Here is a 19,618-nt window from a genome sequence, read left to right on the forward strand (position 1 = left end):
CTTCACATGCCCTGATTCAATCCACTGACAGCATGTCAACCCCGGTATACCACATCGATCCAATTCACTCTATTCCTTGCCCGCCTTTCACCCTCCTGCATGTTCAGGCCCCGATCACTCAAAATCTTTTTCACTCTATCTTTCCACCTCCAATTTGCTCTCCCAGCTTCTCCTTGTTCCCTCCACCTCTGACACATATATCCTCTTGGTCAATCTTTCCTCACTCATTCTCTCCATGTGATCAAACCATTTCAAAACACCCTCTTCTGCTCTCTCAACCACACTCTTTTTATTACCATACAACTCTCTTACCCTATTATTACTTACTCAATCAAACCACCTCACACCACATATTGTTCTCAAACATCTCATTTCCAGCACATCCACCCTCCTCCACACAACCGTGTGTGTATATACATGTGTATGTATATACATCTCTATCAACTCTAGCATATGCCTTCTCCAGATCCATAAATGCTACACACAAATCCACTTGCTTTTCTAAGTATTTCTCACATACTTTCTTCAAAGCAAACATCTGATCCACACATCCTTTACCACTTCTGAAACCACACTGCTCTTCCCCATTCTGATGCTCTGTACATGCCTTCACCCTCTCAATCAATACCCTCCCATATAATTTACAATTTACTGGAATACTCAACAAACTTATACCTCTGTAATTTGAGCACTTACTTTTATCCCCTTTGCCTTTGTACAATGGCACTATGCAAGCATTTCGCCAATCCTCAGGTACCTCACCACGAGTCATACATATATTAAATAACCTTACCAACCAGTCAACAATACAGTCACCCCCTTTTGTATTAAATTCCACTGCAATACCATCCAAACCTGCTGCCTTGCCAGCTTTCATCTTCTGCAAAGCTTTTACTACCTCTTCTCTGTTTACCAAATCATTTTCTGTAACCCTCTCACTTTGCACACCACCTCGACCAAAACACCCTATATCTGCCACTCTATCATCAAACACATTCAACAACCTTCTAAATACTCACTCCATCTCCTTCTCACATCACCACTACTTGTTATCACCTCCCCATTAGCCCCCTTCATTGAAGTTCCCATTTGTTCCCTTGTCTTACGCACTTTATTTACCTCCTTCCAAAACATCTTTTCATTCTCCCTAAACTCTCATTTGCCCTCTTTTTCACCTCTTGCACCGTTCTCTTGACCTCCTGCCTATTTCTTTTATACATCTCCCACTCATTTGCATTATTTCCCAGCAAAAATCGTCCAAATGCCCCTCTCTTCTTCTCTTTCACTAATAATCTTACTTCTTCATTCCACCACCCACTACCCTTTCTAATCTGCCCACCTCCCAAGCTTCTCATGCCACAAGCATCTTTTGCACAAGCCATCACTGCTTCTTAAATACATCACATTCCTCCCAACTCCCCTTACGTCCTTTGTTCTCACCTTTTTCCATTCTGTATTCAGTCTCTCCAGGTACTTCCTCACACAAGTCTCCTTCCCAAGCTCACTTACTCTCACCACTCTCTTCACCCCAACATTCTCTCTTCTTTTCTGAAAACCTTATCAAATCTTCACCTTCACCTCCAGAAGATAATGATCAGACATCCCTCCAGTTGCACCGCTCAGCACATTAACATCCAAAAGTCTCTCTTTCGCACGCCTATCAATTAACACATAATGCAATAACACTCTCTGGCCATCTCTCCTACTTACATACATACGTATACTTATGTATATCTCTCTTTTTAAACCAGGTATTCCCAATCACCAGTCCTTTTTCAGCACATAAATCTACAAGCTCTTCGCCATTTCCATTTACAACACTGAACACCCCATGTATACCAATTATTCCCTCAACTGCCACATTACTCACCTTTGCATTCACATCACCCATCACTATAACCCGGTCTCGTGCATCAAAACCACTAACACACTCATTCAGCTGCTCCCAAAACACTTGATTCTCATGATCTTTCTTCTCATGCCCAGGTGCATATGCACCAATAAACATCCATCTCTCTCCATCAGCTTTCAGTTTTACCCATATCAATCTAGAGTTTACTTTCTTACACTCTATCACATACTCCCACCACTCCTGTTTCAGGAGTACTGCTACTCCTTCCCTTGCTCTTGTCCTCTCACTAACCCCTGACTTTACTCCCAAGACATTCCCAAACCACTCTTCCCCTATACCCTTGAGATTCGTTTCACTCAGAGCCAAAACGTCCAGGTTCCTTTCCTCAAACATACTACCTATCTCTCCTTTTTTCTCATCTTGGTTACATCCACACACATTTAGACATCCCAATCTGAGCCTTCGAGGAGAATGAGCACTCCCCGCGTGACTCCTTCTTTTGTTTCCCCTTTTAGAAAGTTAAAATACAAGGAGGGGAGGGTTTCTAGCCCCCGTTCCCGTCCCCTTTAGTCGCCTTCTACGACACGTGAGGAATGTGTGGGAAGTATTCTTTCTCCCCTATCCCCAGGGATATATATATATAAATATATATGTATATATATTTGTATATATGTATATATATGTATATATGTATGTAGCATTTATGGATCTGGAGAAGGCATATGATAGAGTTGATAGAGATGCTCTGTGGAAGGTATTAAGAATATAAAGTGTGGGAGGCAAGTTGTTAGAAGCAGTGAAAAGTTTTTATCGAGGATGTAAGGCATGTGTTCGTGTAGGAAGAGAGGAAAGTGATTGGTTCTCAGTGAATGTAGGTTTGCGGCAGGGATGTGTGATGTCTCCATGGTTGTTTAATTTGTTTATGGATGGGGTTGTTAGGGAGGTGAATGCAAGAGTTTTGGAAAGAGGGGCAAGTATGAAGTCTGTTGTGAATGAGAGAGCTTGGGAAGTGAGTCAGTTGTTGTTCGCTGATATTAAGCGCTGGTGGCTGATTCATGTGAGAAACTGCAGAAGCTGGTGACTGAGTTTGGTAAAGTGTGTGAAAGAAGAAAGTTAAGAGTAAATGTGAATAAGAGCAAGGTTATTAGGTACAGTAGGGTTGAGGGTCAAGTCAATTGGGAGGTAAGTTTGAATGGAGAAAAACTGGAGGAAGTAAAGTGTTTTAGATATCTGGGAGTGGATCTGGCTGCAGATGGAACCATGGAAGCAGAAGTGGATCATAGGGTGGGGGAGGGGGAGAAAATCCTGGGAGCCTTGAAGAATGTGTGGAAGTCGAGAACATTATCTCGGAAAGCAAAAATGGGTATGTTTGAAGGAATAGTGGTTCCAACAATGTTGTACGGTTGCGAGGCGTGGGCTATGGATAGAGTTGTGCGCAGGAGGGTGGATGTGCTGGAAATGAGATGTCTGAGGAGAATGTGTAGTGTGAGGTGGTTTGATCGAGTAAGTAACGTAAGGGTAAGAGAGATGTGTGGAAATAAAAAGAGCGTGGTTCAGAGAGCAGAAGAGGGTGTTTTGAAATGGTTTGGGCACATGGAGAGAATGAGTGAGGAAAGATTGACCAAGAGAATATATGTGTCGGAGGTGGAGGGAACGAGGAGAAGTGGGAGACCAAATTGGAGGTGGAAAGATGGAGTGAAAAAGATTTTGTGTGATCGGGGCCTGAACATGCAGGAGGGTGAAAGGAGGGCAAGGAATAGAATGAATTGGATCGATGTGGTATACCGGGGTTGACGTGCTGTCAGTGGATTGAATCAGGGCATGTGAAGCGTCTGGGGTAAACCATGGAAAGCTGTGTAGGTATGTATATTTGCGTGTGCATTGTGTGCATGGGTATATATGTATGTGTTTGTGTGTGTATATATATGTGTACATTGAGATGTATAGGGTATGTATATTTGCGTGTGTGGATGTATGTATATACATGTGTATGGGGGTGGGTTGGGCCATTTATTTCGTCTGTTTCCTTGCGCTACCTCGCAAACGCGGGAGACAGCGAGAAAGCAAAAAAAAAAAATATATATATATATATATATATATATATATATATATATATATATATATATATATATATATTCTATCTATTTTGCTTTGTCGCTGTCTCCCGCGTTTGCGAGGTAGCACAAGGAAACAGACGAAAGAAATGGCCCAACCCACCCCCATACACAATGTATATACATACACGTCCACCCACGCAAATATACATACCCTATACATCTCAATGTACACATATATATACACACACAAACACATACATATATACCCATGCACACAATTCACACTGTCTGCCTTTATTCATTCCCATCGCCACCTCACCACACATGGAATACCATCCCCCTCCCCCCTCATGTGTGCGAGGTAGCACTAGGAAAAGACAACAAAGGCCCCATTCGTTCACACTCAGTCTCTAGCTGTCATGCAATAATGCCCGAAACCACAGCTCCCTTTCCACATCCAGGCCCCACACAACTTTCCATGGTTTACCCCAGACGCTTCACATGCCCCGATTCAATCCACTGACAGCACGTCAACCCCGGTATACCACATCGATCCAATTCACTCTATTCCTTGCCCTCCTTTCACTCTCCTGCATGTTCAGGCCCCAATCACACAAAATCTTTTTCACTCCATCTTTCCACCTCCAATTTGGTCTCCCACTTCTCCTCGTTCCCTCCACCTCCGACATATATATCCTCTTGGTCAATCTTTCCTCACTCATTCTCTCCATGTGCCCAAACCATTTCAAAACACCCTCTTCTGCTCTCTCAACCATATGAAAAATGTAAGAAATAATTTAGAAAACTGAAACTTCTAGCTTGAAATGAAATGAAAAATGAATGTCACATAATGGTTCAACCTCTGGCTATGGAAAAGGGAAATGTATAATTTATTTACACAAACGTCAATAGTAGTTTTCATCAATTTAACCACTGTATCATACTGCCTGGTCTACTTCTCTTATCATGAAACTGGAATATTGGCTTATGATGAGCCATTCTTCCTCTGTTTCCTGGGATACCTCACTGATGGAGGAAACAACTCTTAAGTATAATACTAATATATATATGCGGTGAAAAGAGGGCAAATGAGAGTTGGGCTAAGAGAGTATCATTGAATTTTAGGGAGAATAAAAAGATGTTTTGGAAGGAGGTTAATAATGTGCGTAAGACAAGGGAACAAACGCGAACACTGGTGAAGTGGGCAAATAACAAGGTAATAACAAGTATTGATGACGTGAAAAGGAGATGGGGTGGGTATTCTGAAGATTTGTTGAATGTGTCTGATGATAGAGTGGCAGATATAGGGTGTTTTGGTTGGGGTGCTGTGCAAAGTGAGAGGGTCAGGTAGAATGGTTTGGTAAACAGAGAAGTAATGAAAGCTTTGCGGAAGATGAAAGCCAGCAAGGTGGCAGGTTTGGATGGTACTGCTGTGGAATTTATTAAAAAAAGGGGTGACTGTGTTGTTGATTGGTTGGTAAGGATATTCAATGTATGTATGGATCATGGTAAGTGCCTAAAGACTGGCAGAGTGCATGCATAGTGCCACTGTTCAAAGGCAAAGGGGATAAAGGTGAGCGTTCAAATTAGAGAGGTATAAGTCTGTTGAGTATTCCTGGGAAATGATATGGGAGGGTATTGACTGAGAGGATAAAGGCATGTACAGAGCATTAGATTGCAGAAGAGCAGTGTGTTTAAGAAGTGGTAGAGGATGTATGGATCAGGAGTTTGCTTTGAAGAATGTATGTGAGAAATACTTAGAAAAAGATGGATTTGTATGTAGCATTTACGGAGCTGGAGAAGGCACATGATAGGGTTGATAAAGACGCTTTGTGGAAAGTTTTAAGAGTATATGGTGTGGGAGGTAAGTTGCTAGAAACAGTGAAAAGTTTTTACCATGCATGTAATGCATGTGTACGAGTAGGAAGAGAGGAAAGTGAGTGGTTCCCAGTGAATGTCAGTTTGTGGTAGGGGTGCGTGTTGTCTCCATGGCTGTTTAATTTGTTAACGATGAGGTGGTTAGGGAGGTGAATGCAAAAGTTTTGGAGAGAGGGGCAAGCATGCAGTCTGTTGTGGATGAGAGGGCTTAGGAATGAGTCGATTGTTGTTCGCTGATGATACAGCGCTGGTGGCTGATTCGGGAGAGAAACTGCAGAGGTTGGTGAATGAGTTTGGTAAAGTGTGTGAAAGAAGAAAGCTGTGAGTAAATGTGAATAAGAGCAAGGTTATTAGGTTCAGCAGGGTTGAGGGACAATTTAACTGGGAGGTAAGTTTGAATGGAACCATGAAAGCAGAAGTGAACTATGGAAGGTGAGTGAAAGCTTGTGAAAAAGGAGAGGGCGAGGTTGTCCTGAAAGCATGGGTTAGCTGGGCCTGAAGGCGAGGGTGCACTGGTCCTTATGGCAAGGGTGAGAGGGGGCAAAGGTTCTGGGAGTGTCAGAGAACAATATCTCGGAGAGCTAAAATGGGTATGTTTGAAGGAATAGTGGTTCCAACAATGTTATATGGTTGCGAGGCATGGGCTATAGATATGGTTGTGAGGAGGAGGGTGGATGTGTTGGATATGAAATGTTTGAAGACAATATGTAGTGTGAGGTGGTTTGATCAAGTAAGTAATGAAAGGGTAAGAGAGATGTGTGGTAATAGAAAGAGTGTGGTTGAGAAAGCAGAAGAGGGTGTGTTGAAATCATTTGGACACATGGAGAGAATGAGTGAGGAAAGATTGACAAAGAGGATAAATGTGTCAGAGGTGGAGGGAACAAAGAGAAGTGGGAGACCAAATTGGAGGTGGAAGGATGGAGTGATTCTGAGCGATCTGGGACAGAGCATACAGGAGGGTGAAAGGCGTACAAGGAATAGAGTGAATTGGAACGATGTGGTATACTGGGGTCAACATGTTGTCAATGGATTGAACCAGGGCATGTGAAGTGTCTGGGGTGAACCATGGAAAGGTCTGTGGGGCTTGGGTGTGGAAAGGGAGCTGAGGTTTCGGTGCATTACACATGACATCTAGAGACTATGAGTGTGAATGAATGAGGCCTTTTTGTCTTTTCCTGGTACTACCTTGCTGGAAGGCGGGGAGGATGCTATTTCATGAGTAGCAGGGTTGTGACGGGAATGGATGGAGGCAGCAAGTGTGAATATGCACCAGTGTGTATATGTCTGTGTATGTATATGTATGTATATGTTGAGGTGTATATGTATGTGTATGTGCATGTGTGGGCATTTTTGTATATATATGTGTATGTGGGAGGTTGGGCCATTCTTCGTCTCTTTCCTTGCGCTACCTCACAGATGCAGGAAACAGCAGTTAGGTATAATAATAATAATAATAATATTCATATCTATTTATTTTGCTTTGTCGCTGTCTCCCGCGTTTGCGAGGTAGCGCAAGGAAACAGACGAAAGAAATGGCCCAACCCAACCCCATACACATGTATATACGTACACGTCCCCACACGCAAATATACATACCCATACATCTCAATGTACACATATATATACACACACAGACATATACATATATACACATGCACACAATTCACACTGTCTGCCTTTATTCATTCCCATCGCCACCTCGCCACACATGGAATAACATCCCCCTCCCCCCTCATGTGTGTGAGGTAGCACTAGGAAAAGACAACAAAGGACCCATTCGTTCACACTCAGTCTCTAGCTGTCATGCAATAATGCCCGAAACCACAGCTCCCTTTCCACATCCAGGCCCCACAGAACTTTCCATGGTTTACCCCAGACGCTTCACATGCCCTGATTCAATCCATTGACAGCACATCGACCCTGGTATACCACATCGATCGAATTCACTCTATTCCTTGCCCGCCTTTCACCCTCCTGCATGTTCAGGCCCCGATCACTCAAAATGCACTCCACCTGTTCATGGTTAAACCATGAGTGAAAGGTCACCTTTGGTAAGGGTGTATCATATACACAGTACAGTCACCTTTGGTAAGGGTGTATCATATACACAGTACAGTCTCATAAAAGAACTATTTCTAAAGGAGTCTACATTCCTCTGTTACTGCAAGTAGTACAAACCTGGACTGCAGTGGCCTTTAGAAAAGTCCTGCTTAACACTAAGACTATTTCATAAAAATTGGTCCTGGGGTAATCATAATATATATATATATATATATATATATATATATATATATATATATATATATATATATATATATATATATATATATAGTAAAATAATAAAATGCTGCATAGGATTGAGTTCCTTTTTAGTTAAAAACAGCCATAAGGTACTGTATTACAAAGCATTAAGGCTGCAGTATGAAACATTTACACAAAGTTGCAAAACACTTATGTACTATTATGTTTTCTTGCAAAGCATTTAAGTAATATTGCACACATTTAGGTCATATTGCAAAACATTTAGGCAATAAGTGGAGGCAGTTTCATTTGCTGGGTGATGACTAGTGGGTGGTGGCAGGCTGACCTGGGTTCACCACAGCCTCCTCCTCCTCCTCCTCATTCTCCCTCGCCTCTGCCTCCTCCGTAATCGGGGGACAGGCGGGGGGAGTGTCCACCTCCATGTTCGTGGAGGAAAGGGCCAGTCGCTGCATCTTGTGAACCATCACGATTGCATGCATTAGTTGCTGCAAGAGACAAGTTACAGCCCTTTCAAAGTCTGCTCCTCATAAAGCCTTCAAACCCTTTGGTAATCTCTAGAGTTCTTAGGACTTGATTGAGTCAGCTTCCTTAGACCTTGGTTCTTGACCATGTCCTGTGACATTCAAGCACAGCCTTGGAGCCCCCTGTCACACCTGGAGATCTTAAGCAGTGCTTTGAATCTTCTAATAAAGCAGTAGAGTATTTCTGGCATCCAACTGATATATCAAAATAATGTAAAAATTTACCAAAATTACCTGTTGGAAAGAGTTAACTGTTGCAAACATAATGACTTGAACAAATATATAGTCCTCTCATCACACAAAAATTACTTGAACAAATATATAGTCCTCTCATCACACAAAAATTACAATGATGTTCTATTTTCACATAATTTCACATTTCCTGACAGTAGGTTAATAATAATAATAATAATAATAATAATAATAATAATAATAATAATAATAATATAATAAAAATGATAATAATAACAATAATAATGATTATAATAATAATAATAATAATAATAATGAAAAAAATTAATTCACATATGTAGTGCTTTTAATCCTGATGGTGACAAAGTCACTAGTGAATACTGATAATCATACTCCAAACATAACACAATTTCTTTTCCAGTGAATCAAACACTGAAGGGTTAGCTATCTTGCAAGAGTTAAAACTTGTGTATGTTATTGATTTTTTCAATATATACCTACATATATATATAAAAAAAAATGCTTCATTTATGGAGGAACTCAGTGTCTTGGAAGTCATTAACATATTTCAAAATAATATATCCATTTACACAAAAAATAGCTTTTAAGTCAAATTCACTCAATGTTGATACAGACTTACTCCACTACCCTACCTCAGCATATTTGATATCAATCACAGCAGGGTTTTCTGAATACTTAATCTCATAAGTCTGAGGAGCAGAACCCATAATCTTAGAGCAATCAGTTTACTACACCAGTGATGCTAAAATTCAGCCAATTAAGATCTTCACAGTTTTTTATCATTTGATTTAACAAGTGCTAAATCTAATCATAATAAAATCAGTACAGAGAAAAGGCAAATATCTGAACCTAGGTAATAATATAAACAACCTAAGTCATAAAGAAAAAATCACAAAAGTATTGAAGCTTCAAATTGCTACAATCATTTGGAACTTACATAAGATGAGGTTCCTGGTCTCATACATTCATCTACTGTACATACAAATAACAATAATGCATTATTTTAAGCAAAAACAGCAAATCCTAAGGAGTGAGAAAAACTTCAGCATATTGTCAATATCAAATCATATTTTGAGAATAATTAATACCCAAAAGGCCAAAGTTCAATTAAACCCTTTTCCATACAGTGGACTAACATTCATTCACGCAAATGAGTTAAACAGTTCCTAACCCTTACAAGTATTTCAATGTCTGATGGGACAGAACAGAATACAGTGATCAGAACAGTTCCTGACCCTTATAAGTAAGTCAGTGACTGATGGGACAGAAGAAAATACAGTAATGCTACTTAATTCAGAGAATTTCTAATTCATCCTACCCATCCTATGACTAACAACACCGGCCTGCACTACACTTTACCTGTCTCCTTTCTTAAACACACACATGACAATTGCTTTCATCCATTCCTTGGGCAATGATCCCTCTTTCATTTATTTTCTGAGAAGCAGCTGAAGTGGTCTGTCAAGTATTTATGCATACCTCCTAGGTACATATGAAGAGATTTCATTAAGTCAATACACCTCATAAGAATCGACATTCTTCAATAGCCAACTTGTATTTTGTCTAATAATCTCAACACTTTCCTTCTCTTCCTCCTTGCTTCTTGTAATTACCTACTTGCTAAAAGAGAGAGAGAGAGAATTCTACACTTGTACACTACTGGGACCTCCCATCTCTTGCCCTAACCTTACCATCAAGTTACCTTTTAAACATATGCATACTACTGGCATTCACAGTTTCATTATTCAGTATATTCCAACCACTGATGATCATCATACTAAAATAGCTCTTCTTTACATCCATTCTAACAAGCTTCTTGCCTAGCTTCCTGCCACAGCCACTGATCATTGCATCTCATGAGGAACTGTTCCCAGTCATCGTCATCCAGCTGATCTAGCATCTTGGAAGATGTAATCAGGTTACTCTCTGTCTTCTTTCCTCCATGGTCAGCTAATTTTCAATCATCATAATTCAGGTACAGTACTATCTTAGTTGTTCTCTGGATCATTTTAATTAGATCTTGGTGATTCTTTAGGTGCAGTGACCAGAATGAGAGACATAATCAAGTTTTGGCTAAATCATACGGTGAAGTGTACCAAACAATGCTTATGGTTATACCAGGAATGAAAAGTCACCTTTGGAAAGGCTAAATCATCGCCTGCTGGTGAAAGGGACCAGTTTTGAAGGAACTTTTCACTCCAAAGGAGTCTATCGTTTCCCACTACTGGAAGTAATAAAGCTTTGAAGCTGCAGGAGCCCCTTCTTTCCTCCATGGTCAGCTAATTTTCAATCATCATAATTCAGGTACAGTACTATCTTAGTTGTTCTCTGGATCATTTTAATTAGATCTTGGTGATTCTTTAGGTGCAGTGACCAGAATGAGAGACATAATCAAGTTTTGGCTAAATCATACGGTGAAGTGTACCAAACAATGCTTATGGTTATACCAGGAATGAAAAGTCACCTTTGGAAAGGCTAAATCATCGCCTGCTGGTGAAAGGGACCAGTTTTGAAGGAACTTTTCACTCCAAAGGAGTCTATCGTTTCCCACTACTGGAAGTAATAAAGCTTTGAAGCTGCAGGAGCCCCTTCAGAATGGGATCATGGGGGTTGTATGATAATGATGATAATACAGAATAGTGAACTTTAACTCAATTTCAATATTTGCTGGCAGACAGTTTGTCTCTTATATAGTTCTTCTGATGTGAAGCTCTAGCAATAAGTTAGGCACAATGTTGACTCCAAGATGTTTTTCACACACATGGATTCCTGCTGCTTATTCCCTGCTATGTCGTAATCGCACTAAGTCATGCTTTCCCAGTGTCCCAACCTTATTTGCTTTGCCCGAATATGAACTGAATTTCATCACCCATTTATCAGACCAACTTTGGAATCTCACCACGTTCTCCTGTAAGTTAATGTTGTAACTGCTATTCTTTAACTCTCTCATGAACTTGGTGTTATCTGGAAACATATTCAAGTAAGAGTCTAGCCCATGAAGTAATTCATTACACATACTAAGGACAGTGATAGGCCCAAAACTGAGTCCTGCTGCACACCAATGGTGAACTTAGCCCATTTCAAGAATGCTTCTCTAACCTAAGTTCTGTGCTTCCTTCCACAATGGTAACCTTCCATCTATCCCTTATTCCTACCTGTAGATCTAACTTCTTAATCATCCTCCAAAGGAGTACAATGTCAGAACTGCCAGGAATACATATTCAACCCATCCATCTCTTTCATCTAAGACAAAGCTAAACCTGTCATAGAAGTCTGTGAGATATGTAATGCATGGCCTCTTTTCCCTAAATCCAAGTTGTCTCCCACTTAGGTAGGTTCTCATTTGTAAACAGTCAACCATTTGCTTTCTGATTATCTTTTCCAGTGTTTTGCAGACCATAGAGCAGAATATCCTATTCACTTCTTAGATATGGAAACGACTTTATTCTCTTCCACAACCTTTGAACTATGCCTTTCTCTCCCAACCTGCTGAACAATATTTCAAGTGGCTCAGCTAGTATCTATGCACAATCCATCTACATATATGGAGAGAATTCATCAAAGGCCATGAGCTTTATAAGGGTCATGTTGCTTTATTAACATGATTATGTCATTTCTACCAATTTCCATACTTTCTAAGACGTCTTCCTTGTCCCTTCTTGTTAATGATGAAGGAAATATGTTCTCTGCTGAATACACAATAAAATTGACATTCATTTCCTTAAATACTTACTCTTATTCACAAATTCTTCCATCAGATCCTCTTGGTCATATTATCAGTCCATGAACTAACATGATTTGCTTCTGGCAAATTCATAAAATAATAGGGTTTTCACTTCCCCCTGCCATAATCTTGGTAGGTCTTTTCATTGATTTTTATTGCTTTGTTAAATCAAATCAGAAACTTGAAAGCTTTAATTATGTCTCACCTCTTCCTTCTCTCTTCACATGTTGGTAAATTCTAATTTGATCTATCCTAACCTTTAAGTCAGCCCCATTATCTCAGGTGCAATCTTTGTTACCCTTCATTGAAACTTCTCTAGCAGAACTACACGTTTTCAAAGGAAGGGTGACAAAACTATAAATTCTCTTTAGATTTGGGAAAGTCAGTTTCTTAAGTAAATAATGGGTGAAGAGCTTACAAGAGATACTCTAAATTTATTATTGTGCTTAATTCCCTGGCATGTGAAAGAGAGATGGCCATTGTCAGGGCAAATACAACTAAGACTCATCACATACGATTATTTATGTTAAAAGATAACAAAAAAATATCTTCATTTCCTTTTTAACATTACACTTCCAATCAGCAATCAACAAAATAGAGGAAACAAATCATCTGCAATGACAGAAAAAATGTGGAACAGTTTTGACAACTTTTTCACAAATCTCTTCATTTTAAGACTTATTCACTTTTGATATAACTTGATTTCAGAATACAATAAAAAAAATCGTAGCATTATAGAGTTTAGATCACATAAATACAGAAAAGAAGAATAACATGCAATAAAAACTCTCATTATACAATATTTTTCACTCTTTGAGATACTACCATAGGTAGAAATCTGGATATTACTTTTGGATGATGCTCAGATACAGGCTCATCATCACTTAAGGCACTTTAGACTCAGGCAGATTAATACCCTGCTGACTATTTGGTGAGTCACTGGAGCACTGAATATAAATTTTGGAAGACTGGATGCACAATCTACTCCTTCAATGGGTACCACTATTTTCTGTCAACAACACAGTTATGTTCACTTCATGTAACTACTTTTCCATTCATCCAATTATCATTTGTATTGTGTTCAAAAATGCATTCACTGAGTGGGCTGGAGAGAAGTAATGTCATGAACTCAAGAACTATCCTGTCACTGAACTTGACAGAGTACTGACCTCTTCACTGTTGCCAAAAGGACCATTCTAACATGTTGTAAGAACTTTGCAAGGCTGGTAATATCCTAGAATTCTTTGGTCAAGCATCATCTCTTCAAAGTTCAGTCTAGTGTTCAATGTCATGCTCTCTTCCCCATCTCATTTCGTTAGTGTCAGGACTGATATATCTCCCACCATGCATGCATTTCAGAACTTTGCATTCAACTCCCCATATGTTTCCCCCTTGACATCAACAACCCTTTCTTCTGAATTCTTCAGTTTGATTATTTCTTCTGTAAGTGATGATCTAACAAATCTATGGAACAATTTGAGATTCACAATTCCCCTGTCCATAATATTTTCCTGTAGACTAATCATTCCTACTGTGCTGAAAATACATAAACTGACTGGGCATGAGAGAATTCATTTCATGAGTTATCCTGTTACTGAACTACTTAACAGTGTTGACATCTGCTTCACAATTGGTAACAGTGCCAATCTAGTTTGCTATTGGAGTTTTGCAAAGTTGGAAATGTCCCAGAGTTCTATGACCAAACGATATATCAAGAGGACTTGGTCTAGCATCCGGTGTCTTGTATAACAATCTTAATGCTTTCTATGTTTTCTTCTCCATTCCATTTTAGTGTAAGGGTTGACATATCCCCTACTGTAAATATATCTTGCAACTTTACATTCAGCTCTTCATATATATTCCCTTCAACATAAGGATCCCTTCCACCTGAATCTTATAGTCTCATAATTTTTTCTCCAAGTGATCATCTGATCCTGACAGATCAGGAGGACAGTTCTGGCCTTGATCACAGTATTTCTTTCTGAATTTTTTTCTTTTTTTACCCTTTTGATTTTTTGCTTTTTGAGGCCTTTCAAATACTACCAGGCTTTTGTGCCATCTACTTAATCATTTTTGTGCCAGCTTCTAAATCATCTCCATAAAAAAAAAAAAAATTTCATACTTATTCACCTTATCCCACGTTAGCAAGGTAGCATTAAGAACAGAGAGTGAGCCTTAGAAGGTCTGTCCTCACTTGGCTTACCTCTCTGTTCCTTCTTTTGGAAAATTATAAATGGAGGAGGAGGATTTCCAGCCCCCTGCTCCCATAAAACAATATGCCCCTATTTTCTTTAGCTTCTTTTTGACATCTGTTTTCTGACTCAATTTTCTACCAGTGGTATCCATTTTCTTCAGTTTCTACTATTGGTACCTATCTACTCATCCCCTCATTACAAATTCTACAGAACCTGCTGCAACACTATTCTATATTCTGGCAATGAATTTCTAGTTCTGAGTTTTTATTTCTAAAGAAATTGTTTAGCTCAGTATAATCATCACTATATCCCTTTTTGGGTTTTGGTTTCCTTTCTGATCTTAGTACTGTTTATTTCCAAAACAATGAAATATGAGCACTCATGAGTACTTTTCCTGAGTGAAGCACTACTTCCTTTTGTTTTTTACTTCCAGGGTGCTGCATGCAAATATGAGAAGTTCAACTCTAGTTTAATGAACTGCATGTTGGAAAAAGTCTTTTTTTTAATTTCTACAAATTTACATCTCTACAATTCTCCTTCTCTAATTTGAATATAAATGTTCCCAGTCAGTGTCTTTGTAGTTAAAATCTCCCATTATGAGAATTCTTTCATTTTCATAAGGGATCGCCTTGCTGTCTCCTGCACCATTCTGATAAAGTCTTCATTATTTATGAAGTAGGCTGCTGACAACAGCCACACATGATGATACTACATTCCTGACTCAGGAGCATTAGGAGCATTACAGTGGTGTCTGGAACCATCTTACCCTCTCCATGTTAGGACTGCTGGTCTTACTTTCTGTTTTCATCAAAACTGGACTACTGGGTAAGTCTTTCCATCTTCTCTCTACTCAGATCTCACTATTTCATTCACATGAGTTCTCTTACCATCTCTTGTCTGAACAATCTTTTTAAATGTTATCAGATCAGAGCCCAATGAACTTATGGCCTTCTGTCCCTTGCATAATGGGATGCTAAGAATCTCACCTGACTCTACTACCAATGTAAAAGAGGGCTCAACAGTAATAGCACCAACCCCTTCCAAGACCTCTCTCTCTTTCTGATAGATCTGCCTTTTTTGTTTCATACCGATATTTGAGGTCTTCTAATAACCTCATTTCTGTTGACCACCATCTGTTTAGTACCTCTCCTAATATCTTAATTCTCTCTGAGACCCAATTATCTAATGATGTTTTCACTAGCTCCTTTCTCATGTTTAACTATAATCTCCAGTCACAATTCTATTTCAAAGATGGTGTCTTTGCTTATTCCAACATCAACACACCTGTGGCATGCCCTAATAAATGTAAGTCCCCAAACCTTAATGTTATCTGGCTCAAGGTCTATTTGCCAACTACCACTGTTTTCCTTTGTTTTGCCTAAAAAATCTCCTATTCTACAAATTTTCTAACTTTCTTTGACTGTCTAAACTCCTGCCATGAGGCCGTGACATCCTTCCATCCAAAGGCTAAGATCTTCTACCTAGGAGATTTCAATGTTCCCATAGGATGTGGTTGAACTCCTTCCACATGGATAGTGGGGGGTACTGAAGTTCTCACATTGTCAATGACCTAAAGCATCTTATCATCCACCCCACCCATATTCCTGACTCTTGTGACCATTCTCCTGATACTCCAGATCTGTTTTCACCTCTAATCCTTCGTGCTGTAGCAAAACAATCTCGCCCCTAATTGGTTCATCTGACCACACTCTTATACATGTATCTATTTCAAAGGAACTTAACACTCTACTAGCCCCTCCTAAATGTAAATACTGGCCCTTCATTAAAGCTGACAGGAATAACTTATGAAAATTTCCTGTTGACTTAACTCGGGTTGAGTACTCCCTCATGTAATGATGCTTCTGTCTCTCCCAAACAAACACATAAGAGATTATTGCTAAAAACCTCTCCCTCTGTAGAGGCACCTGTAGGGCAAAGCATTCCCTTATCCAAAGGAAGTGTGACAACTTCTCTTCATCCACTGATAGGTCTTTCTGGTGTCTAGCTATAGGCACTACTAACAACTTCTGTCACTCTACTTTTCCATTCTGGCAGTACTATCCTTGTCTATTCTGCTGACAAAGCAGCTTACTTTGGTTCTTTTTTTCTCCTCTACTTCTACCTTGGATGACTCTAACATCCCTTCTCCTCTAGATTTTCCTCTTACTAATCCTATGCCCCTCCCTGTAATCTCTTTTTGAACTGTCCCAAAAGCACTCCTCTTTCTGGACACAAGCAAGGCTTATGGACCTGATGGTAACCATCCTCTTGTACTGATTGAGTTTGCCTCTGTACGTGCACCTGTGCTTGCTCATCTGTTCCATTTCTTTTTAAAAACTAGAACTTTTCTTTCTTATTGGAAGCATGCATTGGTACATCCCATTCCAAAAAGGGGTGACTGTTCTAACATCTCTAACTATCATCCTGTAGCTTTGACTTCTAATTCCAATATCTTTGAATCCTTCAACTCACATATCCTCAGACATCTTGAAAGTCACAGTCTTCTTTCTGACCATTAGTGTGGCTTCTATAAGACAAAATCTACTGGTAATACCTTTCCCAAATAACTAATGTGGTTATCATCTCTGAGAGATTTGGGGGAATCCTATGAAGCTGCCTTTGATATACCCAAAGATTTGACAGGGTGTGGCATAGGGGTCTAATCTCTAAGCTCCCCTCTTTTGGCTTCCCTCCCACACTTTTCGTCCTCTCAGACTGATCTGTCTCTGTGGTTCTTGATAAATCAGCCTCTCCCTCTTTCTCTATCAACAGCATTCCATTCTGTTTCCCACCCCTTTTTCTCAATGGTTTTCTTTCTTCTACAAATAACCAAATCCACTCACATGCTGAAGACTCAACACTGCATCCCTCAAATTTGCTACTTCTCTCATTGGATCTGCATCTCATCTTGATACAACTTCCTCGGTAAACTCAGACTTGGACAGATATTTCAGTGGGTAGACAAAATCTGATTAACTGTAATGCCTCCCAAGGCCTAGTTTCTGCCCCTCTCTCTGTCAACAATTCCTTAAAACTAGCCTCTTCCTTTGAAAGTTCTGATTCCACCCCTTGACTCACTGAACATATTTGATAATGCTACAAGTAGCATCCACACAATCTTGGAAATTCCACATTACAGAAATAGCTAAGTCTGCCTCTAATCCATTACTAGAAAAATGTTTCTTTACATCTTTCCTCACTCTTCTCTTGTTTGGTTTCTTATTTGTATCCTCTACTTCAGCAGTTCCTTGAACGATGAAATACTATTTCTCTCCAAGGTAGCATCCCACAAGCTGAGAGAATCACTTGATCCCAGAGTTCAGAATCCACTAATCTCTTGCCTTCTGGTGAGGTTATAGCCTTCACTCACCACCTGCTCATTGGTGTGGCCTACTTTCTGCAGATCTGCCCTCTGTCAATCAGCAACCCCTACAATGATGTCATTGTCATGCTGAAGGACCCCTGGACAGCCTGACCACTTTATAATTCTTGGAACAAGGATGTCATCTAGTCACTCTCAGATAGAGAAAGATCTTTGAAAGAGGGAAAGGAAGGGTGGGAAAAACTATCAGAAAATTTGCTTGTGGGACACTGCTCCACAGAGAAGCAGTTTTTCTTCAAAACTTCCTTGCCAGGGTCTGTCTATCCCAGAAGATGAAAAGTATATCAGCATGGAAGGAGAGGGTTACAGGAAAAAATTCTAACCAAATACAATACTGACTGCAAACATACCATACATGTTATTGCCCATAAGGAATCATATCTCTCACATGTAGCTTGCTGAATATCAAACAAGGTAGATATCCAATGTCTAAAATAAGTTAACACCTGAGAAAGTCACTTGAGGAATGCAGAATACCTTCTTTACTAATCTCCTATAGGAACAGATCCCTCAGAAAGTTCAAAAGTAGAAGCTACCTTTATGACATGAGTTCTGGCATACATGGTTTTAGGGAAAGGTCATGTGTAATTACCCTATTAAGAGTTCTATAAGAGAGTGAGCTTAGCCCTGAACAAAAGGAAAGGCTGGGTGGCCTGTTTGTATTGGGACTGTCTGAAAGCATCTGACACTGTACCTGCATCACCAGGCAGATAAATGGGGGAAACCTCTTCGATGGACAGAAGATTATCTCAGCAGGAGGGAACAAAGGGTGCTTGTTTTTCCAAATGGGATGAGATGACCAGTTGTGCCACTTGGTTTGGAATTAAGACAATTACCTTTCTTAATTTACATTAAAACTTGTCTGAATGTAGGGAATCCTAGCCAAATATGCTTGCAGATGATGTAAAGGTCATGAAGAAAGTGAAGAGCCTTGACAATTGTATCAACGTACAAGGGGATCTTAATAGATTCCAATCCTGGTCTGAAACATGGATGATGAAACTTGATCCAAGCCAATGTAAAGTAATGAAGGTGGGAAAAAAAAATTTTTATAATCTATCAGGAAAGAGGGTTCATGATTCTATATGTGAGGACTTGGGAGTCAACATCATCCCTAACCAGTCACCAGGGTCCCATATTAAGAGAATTGATACGGACATAAACTGTCCTTTGGTGTATCAAAACAGCATTCAAATACTGGATGAGGAAATAATAAGGTACACATAGTCACACAGTCTACATAGATCCAAGGTCTAAGCAAGTTGGTGAGGCCCTAAACTATTGAAAAAGATGCAGTAGAAGAAAAGGAGAGCAAAGCTAAGGCTCTCTCACAGCCTTCCATTCCCGCTGGCAACATGCCAGAAGGGAAACAGGTATAAAAAAAAAAAATACCAAACAGGACTGATATGACAAAGGAATTGTTTTTAGGAAAGTTAGAGATCAGAATAAATGTGAATATGTCATGCATCTCATCACATGCATCCCTTCACTTTTTGTTATAAAGACAATGATAAATATAAACTTACCATATCTA

General features: G+C 39.6%; 1 protein-coding gene across 5 annotated transcripts in view; it reads right to left on the bottom strand.

Annotated features, from left to right (window-relative positions):
* Positions 1–19,618, bottom strand: part of CaMKI (Calcium/calmodulin-dependent protein kinase I) — a 317,987-nt gene that overhangs the window by 96,387 nt on the left and 201,982 nt on the right. For 4 of the 5 annotated variants that reach the window (XM_071664252.1, XM_071664253.1, XM_071664257.1 and 1 more), the window contains one exon: positions 8,375–8,534. The exons of the other annotated variant lie outside the window; for it this stretch is intronic. In XM_071664252.1, coding sequence (XP_071520353.1) covers positions 8,375–8,534 — 160 coding nt within the window. The remainder of the gene's footprint in view (positions 1–8,374; positions 8,535–19,618) is intronic. 5 annotated transcript variants of the gene reach the window in all.

Source organism: Panulirus ornatus, chromosome 8 (assembly GCF_036320965.1).
Source record: "Panulirus ornatus isolate Po-2019 chromosome 8, ASM3632096v1, whole genome shotgun sequence".
Classification (NCBI taxonomy): domain Eukaryota; kingdom Metazoa; phylum Arthropoda; class Malacostraca; order Decapoda; family Palinuridae; genus Panulirus; species Panulirus ornatus.